At 42.9% G+C, this 10,545-nt stretch overlaps 1 protein-coding gene across 2 annotated transcripts in view; it reads right to left on the bottom strand.

Annotated features, from left to right (window-relative positions):
- Positions 1 to 657: 657 nt before the first annotated feature.
- Positions 658 to 10,545, bottom strand: part of LOC133483626 (bone morphogenetic protein receptor type-2-like) — a 78,940-nt gene continuing 69,052 nt past the window's right edge. For both annotated transcript variants that reach the window (XM_061785092.1, XM_061785103.1), the window contains 6 exons: positions 8,680 to 8,840; positions 8,436 to 8,583; positions 8,222 to 8,358; positions 6,953 to 7,125; positions 5,534 to 6,873; positions 658 to 2,348 (listed from right to left, as the gene is read on the bottom strand). In XM_061785092.1, the coding sequence (XP_061641076.1) occupies positions 2,089 to 2,348; positions 5,534 to 6,873; positions 6,953 to 7,125; positions 8,222 to 8,358; positions 8,436 to 8,583; positions 8,680 to 8,840 (2,219 nt within the window). In that variant the 3' untranslated portion in view covers positions 658 to 2,088. The remainder of the gene's footprint in view (positions 2,349 to 5,533; positions 6,874 to 6,952; positions 7,126 to 8,221; positions 8,359 to 8,435; positions 8,584 to 8,679; positions 8,841 to 10,545) is intronic.

Genomic DNA, 10,545 nt, shown 5'->3' with positions numbered 1-10,545 from the left:
TCCCTCTTTTAGGTCAATTAGAATGACCAAAATTATTTATATTTGCCAATTGTCAGAATAATGAGAGAAGGATTTTTTTCAAGACAATTTTTCATTACAGTCTTCAAAGTCAGATGTTTACATACAGCAAGATTATTATGCCTTTGAACAATTCAGGGCACTTGAGTTAATTCAAGAAACACCTGTGGGTGGATTTGAAAACACCTGATACACACTGCTTCTTTGTGTACTATCAGGAAAATGCAATTTCCAGATGCCTGAAGGTGCTACATTCGTCTGTTTAAACAATTATACGCAAGTATAAACACCACAGGAATGTCCAGCAATCATATCGTTCAGGAAGGATGTAAAGGATTTTGTAGACTACCAAGTTACGGCTCGCAGACCCCATTTTGAGAACAGTATTTCACATTATCAAGCGCAGCCAACTCGAGAAGTGGGGAAAACCAAAGCTGTTTTGGATCTTTGCTTTTCGTGGCAGGGCTCAGTCCCTATCCCTCACTGCATGTTCAATCGTCGCTGAAGACTGTTAGTTGGCTCTTTGTTACCTTATTACAGTCTGTGTTTTTCAGATGTGGTTATTTTTTTGGCTTTGACCACCAGAATATAAAATCTGCCCCGCCCCGCCCCGCCTCCAATGACCTAAACAGACAAATCCATGTTTTCATACATTTATTGAGATTTTTTTCTTCCATAGTGTCTTGAAAAGTTTTATGGAAATTCTATCAAGCAAACGAACAAAGCAATGGAATAAAAGGTCAGCCATGTCCATTGAATGCAACACAGAATCCCACCAAAAATATGTAAATAAATGCAATAATAGTTTTTTCTTGCATACAAATTACTACAGATTACAAAAATTTAAATGAGACCTTTAATGAATCCTGTAGTGGTGCTGAGCATACAGAATGGGTACAACAAACATTGACTGTACAGCGCTGGGCTCCAGCAAAACAAAATTACTTAAAACACACAAACATACTGTATTCTAGAACCACCCATTCAAACATTAATTATGTGACCAGTAGCACAAATAATAATCAGCGTGCTTTGGAAGAGGGTTTGGTATTCTTTGTCTGTCTCTCTTTTGATTTTTTTCTTCATTTCCAACACAGTTCCAAGAAGCACACATTGGACTTTTTTTAGTCTCTGGGTTGTAGTATTCAGTCACATATATAAAAGTCAAACAAAGTCAGATGACACTGGGACAAGAGTCTTGGTTTGAGAGCATTACAAAACCAAACCAAAACAAACAAAATATTCATGGTGCGATTGTGTGGAAAGAGCGTGGGGGAAAAGTCCCAATATTCTCAACCACTCGTATGAGCTTGATTGCTCGTGGCCCTTTTAAGATGCCCCAGATACGGAAAAAGAGAAGGATTGTCATTTGTTTTTCCTCTTCAATCAGGGGTCGGGGGCTAGGTTGATTATTGCGACTAATCATAAGTGCAAAAGAGATTGACAAGATCAAAATATGATTGAGGGTTTAAAAACAAAATTATAGGAACAATAAAACATCTAAAAGCTACATCCTATTGCACAATTTAAGTTATGTGATGATACAAAACATGGATAGTCCACGGCGACAAGTCTTGCATACAAAAACAAAACAAAACAAAAAACAACAACATACAAATAAAAAGTAGTTTGTTCTGTCTTTTAAGACCGTGTCTTCTTTTCAACCGGGCCTTGTGCTTGAATGAAACAAAAACAAGAGCTCATGATTGAATTTCGTGCGGCGTCGCGGTGACGCCGGGCAGGGCAGGACCAAACGCCGATCTCATCGGCTCAAAGTGCACGTAGAAAGAAACAATTGTATGCTTGTGAGGAGCGTACATGAGGGGACAGCAGATGCAATGTAGGAAATGGACGAGCAGGAGAGAACGCTGCATAGCTTGGATTGCGTTTAAAGCAAATGACGCCATCGGAAAAGACACACAGAAGCGTGACCTTAATAACTGTAGTGTACATGGGACTCGACTAAGGTCAGGATTCCCTGTAGCTTCCTCTTGCTGAGCCCCCCTTCCCCCCAAAAAACAACAATTCAACAACATGGTTTGTCCCGTCTTCACCAGAGTGGTGGAATGCTCACACGTGTGTGTCGCCGCGCTCGTCGATCAAGTCTCCGCCCCGCAGGTAGATGGCCGAAGTGGACTTGGGCCGGTTATGGCTGTGTCCTTGGCTCCGGCCTGACCCGTTGTTGTTGTTGTTGACCTCGAGCCCTCTGGCGTCTGTGGAGATGACCCATGTGGTCGGCCGCCACTTCTTCAGGGAGTACGGCGTTTTGACACGTTTCTTGATTTTATCGCTGGTGCCCAAAGCGCTGTCTGGGTTCCCCAAGCTGTCGCCTGCAAACAGGAATGAACTTTCATGACTGTTGGCATATGGATAGACGCATAGAGAGGTGCTTTGAGATAAGAGTTTAATTCGTAACTCAAATCACTCATGCCTCAAATCATCTTTCGCCATTAAAATGAATGGAAATACCTTTAATCCATTCCAGCGTCTCCGCTACAAAAATATATATATTTGTGTTTGAGTATTTTTACGGGGGGAAAAAAAGCGGTCGATAATAATGTACTTTATAAAAACATAGGAATGACATCATTAAATAGAATTACACAATCGGTGTTCAATTCAATGTATCATGTGCTGCTGCCCCCCTTTGTCACCTGGGAGCAGTAAAAGTCAAAGACAGACAGACAGACAATATAGACCTCACAGTAGCAAAATGATGAGATTTCCCCAAAATGACAGTCTCTCAAAATGCCTGTTCAGCAACTCTGGTAGGATTGGCCACTTCAACCTGAGTACAACTCACCAAGAATGTTGAAAATCGGATTACGGGTTCTGGAGAAATTAAGTTTTTTTTTTGGGTGTTGGAAAAAATTGCCTTTTTGGGGAACGTTTTTCTGTGATCTTGCCGATAGAACTTATGGTCATAAAATGACTTAAAAATACAGCAAAACGGTGTAACTTCAATACATTTCCTCCCTTCGCTGATGGGCTGACAAGTTTCAGTTAAAAATATTCACCAAGTACCATTATATTGAATGTTTAAATGTGTTGCTGTACCATTTGTGTTCAAATATCAGTTACTTAAAAGGTTATCAAAATCAGAATCATCTTTATTTGCCAAGTATGTCCAAAAACACACAAGGAATTTGTCTCCGGTAGTTGGAGCCGCTCTAGTACGACAACAGACAGACTTTGGAGACAGAAAGACATTGACAAAAAAAACAGTCACTGAGCAGTAAAGGGTTGCTAGTTATCTGGTCATGCCAGTACATTATTATTTTTTTGGACAATTGTGCAAAAAGATGCAGAGTCCTCTAGCACTTAGAGCAGTTCGAATGACTAATATTGCAATAGTCCGGTGCAATGACCACTGTGCAAAGGGCGCCGAGACTTCAAGGAGTGTATGCGGTTTAAAGTGACGAGTAGTGCGACAATCTGGGACAATGTTGGTTGTGCAAATGTTGCAGATACTCCTCAATCAGTGTGCAAATGGAGCAGATGCTAGTCTGGCATGAGCGCCCAGTATATGCAAATAGTGCAGCATGGCGAGACAACTACAGTGAGTGCACGAGTGATGTATAATTGGCCCCACAGAAATGTGACAACGAACTCAAGTCAAAAAATTGCCAGCATGTTGTAATGGAATTGTAGGTTAGCTGTTTAAGAAGTTGATCGCAAGAGGGAAGAAGCTGTTGGAATGTCTACTAGTTCTAGTTTGCATTGATCGGTAGCGCCTACCCGAGGGAAGGAGCTGGAAGAGCTGGTGACCGGGGTGGGGAGGGTCCGAGAGGATTTTGCACGCTCGTCTTAGTTCTGGCAATATATATATATATATATATATATATATATATATATATATATATATATATGCATTTCCCTTTATGTGTTAGCATTAACATTGGATTTGAGGCTAAGCTAGGTGTTTGTTTTAATACAGGTGTCATCCTCCTAGTTTGTTTAGCTTGACAGTGAATTGGGAGTGGCATTAAACAGCTTGAAGCCTTTTTTTTTTTTTAAGAATTGTTCAGTTTGCCCAAGTGAAACAATCATTAACAATTGCGAAATGAGTAGAGTTCACTGGCACCACAAAGCGCTTGTATCTCAATTTTGAAACATTACAAAATAAAATAAAACCGCCAAAGGACGGCTTGTATCTTGAAAAAGTCTTAATTCGGGTCACACATATTTCAATGCAACACTACACATTTTTTTGGGGGAACCTATCCTCCAATATTGGCAGAAAAACTCGCCCAGTCACTGTTTTTTGTGCTCAGGCAAAAGCAATCAAATTATTACTTTAGTGCCATCTTACTGTTGCTGTTAGGTTTGATTGATGATGCTTTTCGTCCGCATTTGAGATGTCCTGTTTCTCGTGCACAGTTTAACTGCAACAGAGTTTGTGTTTGCTTCTCGATGAAGCTAATGGCCACTTTGCCGTTACAATTTGCTTGTGTTCCCTGACATTTATTTTTGTGTGGCAATGCCAAAACGTGAGTTTGATGACTTACTGTTTGTGTAAAGTGCTAGTGCATACGCCCGTCATGATAATTACTATATCGACTTATCGTGCGATATATAAAATGGACACGACGGTTTTCCTGGACTCGATAAATTCTCATTGTTGTGGTGGGCCATGAGCCGACGGCTGTGTCATTAGCTGCTTGCGGGCTCGTGGAACGCCGGCGGGAGGTGTTGGCTCCGTCCGATACCCCACATCCCTGCTCCATGTGCAGTGCGTAGCACACAACAGAGACACTATAGTTTGCTAGTCGACGAGCTAAACAGCTCGCTCTGCCGCAGCGATGTCGCTTAAAACGTCAGCGTCTTGCTCCGAGTTACACACATGAGAAAGTTAACTGTTTCTTAAGCATAACCTCAGCGGCACACGTTATTCAGCCAGTCGTTGTTACAGCTAACATATTTGATTGACAGGTGATGGGCACGTCTCCAGCGGACCAATCACACAGTCCTGCAGCTCGAGGGTGGGCCTTATTTTTCATGATTTCAGAGGTATAAAAATAATAATAATAAAATAAAATATATATATATTTTTTCGTTTATCGTGATAGTTTTTGGGAAAATATCTCGTTCTAAAAAATGTGTTATGGTGACAGGGCTACCAGTACACATTTTTGTCAACCATGTCACATCAGCTTGTGCTAGCATGTTATATTAGGCTGGTATGCTAGCTGATACTATTGATGAGCCTCGTGAAGGTGGTAGCCCCTTATGTTGTGACAAGCGGTCACTAAATTCAACACCGTGAGCTCTGTTGTTGTAACACTGTAAGACCGGGTCTTGGTCTCAAGAACACATTTTGAAGGTTTTGGCCGGACTCTGGATTTTCCGTCGAGAACGGCACTGATCTGCCCTTTTTCAAATTTATTACTGTGAAGCACTTGGTAAATCAACAGGTACCTTCAATTCATGTGTTACTAACCCCCCACCGCCGTAATGACTGCAACCTTCGCGGTGTTGTGACTGAGGAAACTGGAAGTATTAATTGATGTCTCACATAATGAGGCCAGGTCCTGTGTGGTGAAGGACAGGTCCAAGGAGTTGGGTCTCTCAGGTCTCCGAACTCTGGGCTGCCTGAGCAGGGACTCGTCTCGCATGGTGACCGTCGCCGGGAAGTCCGAGGCGCCGGAGCAGAGCCCGGCGCTTTCTCCCGGAGGTCCGGTGGGAGCCCCGCTTCCTCCTTCCGTACCAGTGTCCTCATCTCCGCCTCCTTCGCTTTCGCCTCCGCTGTTGCCATCGTCCCGGCCATGGCCCGTGTTGCTGTTGTTGTTGTTGGTGTTCGGTCGGGCCGAGCGCAGCGCGGCCACGCTTGAAGACGGGTCTCTGGGATCCGGCTGCTCACGGCTAAGAAGCGGCTCGTGTTCGTCGGGGCTGGCCGTGATGACGCCGAGGCTGAGACGACTGTCATCGGAGCGCAACGCTCCGTTTCCGTTGTGAATGACACCGGATCCTCCAAAACCCGTATCTCCACTTATGGCCACGGAAGAGACAATGCCGCTGTTGTGACCGTTAATGGCGCCATTTATGCTGGCGTTAGCGTGCACATCTCGTAGAGCGGGTATATTGTTTATGCCCACGCCTCGATGAGCTTCTGCATCCATGTTTGGGCCCGTTACTGCACTGCTGTTAATCTTGGATCCCTCCACCTGCCGTAGGTTGGACTTCCCCGAGCGTCCGAACTTGAACCTGAGCGAAGAGGATGACGATTCCTTCTTGGCTGACTTGTTACGCAGGGACAAGCTAGACGGCCTTTTGGGCAGGTTCTGCTGCTTGGGCAGCGGGAAGACGGTGGCAGGCATGGAGGCAGCGGGTTCGGACGTACCCGAGGCCTCACTTGCCATCTTGATGAGGGGGTACAGCAAGCTGGAACTTCCTGGGCTCAGTGGGTCTGGCGAGCAGAACTGCTTTTGCGAGTGTTCCATAAGGTTCTCATCTGAGCTCTCTTTCAGGTTCTTGTCGACCTCTTTGGGATCAAGCTTGGTGGTCTCCAGGTCTTCCTGAGTTAGGTGGAGGCAGACTGGGACTGTGGCGCACCCCGTTGGCCCCTCGGACTCAGAAATGATAGTGGTGGTCGTGGTGGAGGCTGAGGGGCTCCCTCTGAGACCCAAGCAAGCCCCGCTGGTGCTGCTAGCCTCTGGGCTGGGCAGTCGGGCGTTAGCTTGCTGCTGGCGTTCTTGGTTGATCGAGTTCCTGTTCCTTTCCACGGGTCCGCCCCCGACTCGGCCACCTGCAGAACTTGTGGTATCGGCCTGCGTGTTTTTGGCCATGCCCTCGTGCTCTTCGATGTAAGTCGAGGAATGGTCGCCATACGGGCCAGACTTGGGTGTCACGCGGTTTCTGGATGGAAATGGGAGAAATAATTTCCGGTTTTAAAGCGCAGCCATTAAAACAGATGAAGAACCCCTTAGAATTTTACCTCTCATTGTGCAGTGTGGTCGACATGGGGTTGAGTGTGGGGCTGACTGATTTGGAGCGGTCCCAAATGAGGAGCAACTCTGCCAGCCGTTCCTCTGCACCCTGGGCTGTGAGGCGGGCCTCTGCATCCTGGTCCCAGCAGTCCTCCATCGTCTCTTTTAGAGAGCGAACCGCCTGCCAGATAAGACGCATAGTAATCGGCTGCAAACTGTATCTACAGCCCCCATTTCCAAACTAGGGAGCCATAGCTTGAAGGTCCAAAAAATGTTTTGCAAATGCAGTATACAAAAAATGGGTGAAAAACCGCAAATAATTGACACCCTCCTCTAAAACATTTTGAATTGCCTATGCTAATGGTTTACATGGTAAATATACAACAAACCATGATCCACAATACTTTAATATGATTCCAAACTCATCTTGCAATATTATTGTTCAAAATAAATGGCTTACTTACACATGATCGGAGTTCGAAAACATGCACCAGATGTGAAAGACGAGCTCATCCGTAAAATAATTTATTGAAGTGAGTTATGCACGAGTTGATGTGTGCGTGTTCATTATTAATATTTCCATTTTTTTTCAAGGTCCTGTCTTAAAAACTGAATATACAGTCCTGTCCAAAAGTACATTTCAACTCTTATTTCCAGGTATTTACAGCTGGATCTGATACACAACTGATTATTTTAGTTTTATATAAATTATTAATATTGGTCACAGAACACCACATTTAGATGACCAAACTTAGTGAAAAAGACTAGATGAAATAGATTAAAGTGAATAACATTCAATATTTAGTTTGAAATCATTTGCTCGCAACACAGTAAATCCCCACTATATCACAGTTCACACTTCACGATCCCACTATAACGTAGATTTTTTGGGGTAAGTGTTATTACAGTTGTTACTCTATTTTTTTAGACTGTTTGTACAATATTTTTCTGTTAGCCATTGCTCGTGCTCGCTCAATATCCATTATTACAAGTGTTTAAATGTGTTTGTATTGTTTTAAAAGTTTACAAAATTTAAGCGCTGTAAATGTTATGAAAATATGCCAAATATGTATTTAAATAGGGAATTTCTATATCGAGGATTTCACTTGTTGCAGGGGTGGTCTGGAACGTAACGTGAGGTTTACTATATCTGTGTCAAACCTTTGACCCACCAATATCAACCATTTGCATTTAATTAGTGACATTCCTCTCCACATTTTGCTATTCTGGCATTTTTGTTGCTCCCCTTCTGACTCTTCTCTTCCTCACACACATACCAAGCTGTTCTCTTTCCAGGCTTCTGGGAATTTGGGCCGCTGTTTCTCCCTCGACACCAGCACTTGCATATCCTCGAACGTCGGGTGGTTCCCGGCCTCCGCCTGGAAGGCCATCTGGTACTCTGATACAGATTCGCCTAGAGGAGAGATGTGAAATTTAGGAACCAGTTTTATGCTCCGACTTTGAAAAACGCGTGTGCGTGTCAAGTCTTACCAGGGAAAAGGTCTGTGCATCTCATGAAGGTCTCCCAGTAGATCAGGCCCACAGCGTACATGTCCACCTGCTTCAGCGCAGACTCACAGTCCCTCAGATTCACTGCACCCTCCAGCACCTCTGGCGCCATGTAGCGGATGGTGCCCACCTACGAAATTACATTTTGAACACTTATTGCCATGCCCACTGCATTCCCTTGATTAAATTCTCCTTCAAGTAACTGTTACCAAGGGTTTGCTCTCACCTCACTGATAGCAGCGTTTTCCTCCTCCCCGTGGCGTGCCAGCCTGTTACCCGTCAGCTTCATAGACAGGCCGAAGTCGATGATTACGCAAGTGCCATCGGCCTTAACAAGAATATTCCGACTGTTCAGGTCCCTGTGGGAGACCGCTGGCTTGTACATGTCTTTGAAAGAAGGAAGGAAGAAATGTGAGACAATATTTGATAATGGAGGTCATGGTGCTTCTAAAATTGATTCAGTTCAGGAACATTGCGCTTTTAAAACAAGATACAATGTGCATAACCAGCTGAAAAATAAACAGATTTAGGCCCAGCAGTTAGATAGGGATAGCTACAGCTCCTATCTCATACCTTGACTTACAAGTGCCCTTACTTTTTTTAATTATTATTATTAATTTTATTTTTTTTACTTTTTTTGAGTTACGAGACGTCGTGTGGTCGATTTTTTAGCTTTGTGTTGCGGGCCAAAATATGAGTTACAAGTGAGCTTCTGATATGGTGCTGCTCGAGTGAAGTTGGGGAAAAAGGTCACAGTCACTGGCGCACTTTCAGCCAATTATTAATGGAACAAGCAGACAAACACAAATAGGGAACGAAAACACGCAACGAGCATGAAGAAGACGTTAGTCACGTGGAAAATGGAGCTGGAGTCAAGAGCTCCTGACTATTCACTAGGCCACGGCCCATTAAAGGCACACATCAGCACACGGATATGCGACTGTACTACTTACTGCATGTGTGTGTGTGAGAGAGACTTTTGACTTAATTACAGTTCATATAACCACTTTATTTCTTTACATTGTCTTCAATTGTATTTTTATATTTATTCGCTGAAAAAATTGGGCTATTTTTCTTTATTAGAACCGTAACAAAAAAAAAGATGCTTCATTGAGGTGGCTGGAACAGATTAATGGCATTTTAATTTCAATGGGGAAAACAGATTTAAAATATTAGAGGGCATTCAGTTACGAGCTTGGTAAAGCAACAAATTTAACTTGTAAATTAAGCTACCACAGCATAGCTCATTTTACACTTGAGACTATGTGAGTCCCGGGATGCACATGTCTAGGAAACAATGAGTCCCAACCTGGGAACAATGAGTCCCTGCAGCTTATCATCACAAAATACAGATACAGTAATCCTCTGCTATATCATGGTTCTTGCTTTGCGGCCACGCTATATTGCAGATTTTTGTTATTATTTACCAATAATCTTATACAGTTTTTGCAATATTTTTGTGTTATCCATTGCTCTTGCTCTCTCTCAACATATATGTGTTTAGGGCTGTCACAATAGCAAATTGTTTAGGATGATATATTTTCCCCAAAATTATGACGACAAACAATAGTTTTGTTGATTTTTTTTATGCCATTGATAAAATGATATTAGAACATAATAATGCAAGTACATCCTTTTTAAGAACAATTCACTTTTAATTCTAGGAATAACAAACATTGACATTGTAATGTGGAACAGGCAATATACTGCCAATTAAGTTTCCAGTTGGTTAAGAAAATGTGCAAATTATAGCAAAATGAATCAGCACATGTAGATCAAAGCGTGTTTTGATTCAATTCATTTGTACCATTTCATCTTTAATATTTAGTCTGCAGCCTTTTTTTTTTTTTTTTTTTTTTAATAAACGCTGCTTTGTCAACATGTTCAATGGCTACATCTCTTACAATAGTGAGTAACGCTATACTGTATATAATGTGAGCATACATGTGCCACGTTTGTATTTGCATTGTTTGGGCAAAAGGTTCCGTAACTACAACCTGACGGGAAATGTGCCACCATGTTTTTTGTTACCAGAATCCCAGCTGAAGAAATTGGGTGGGATGGTTGTGTTTAAAGTTGATTTTGTCACTTT

This window comes from Phyllopteryx taeniolatus, chromosome 1 (genome assembly GCF_024500385.1).
Source record: "Phyllopteryx taeniolatus isolate TA_2022b chromosome 1, UOR_Ptae_1.2, whole genome shotgun sequence".
Classification (NCBI taxonomy): Eukaryota; Metazoa; Chordata; class Actinopteri; order Syngnathiformes; family Syngnathidae; genus Phyllopteryx; species Phyllopteryx taeniolatus.
Note: the sequence above shows the minus strand (reverse complement) of the source record. Positions and strands in the feature narration are given on the sequence as shown.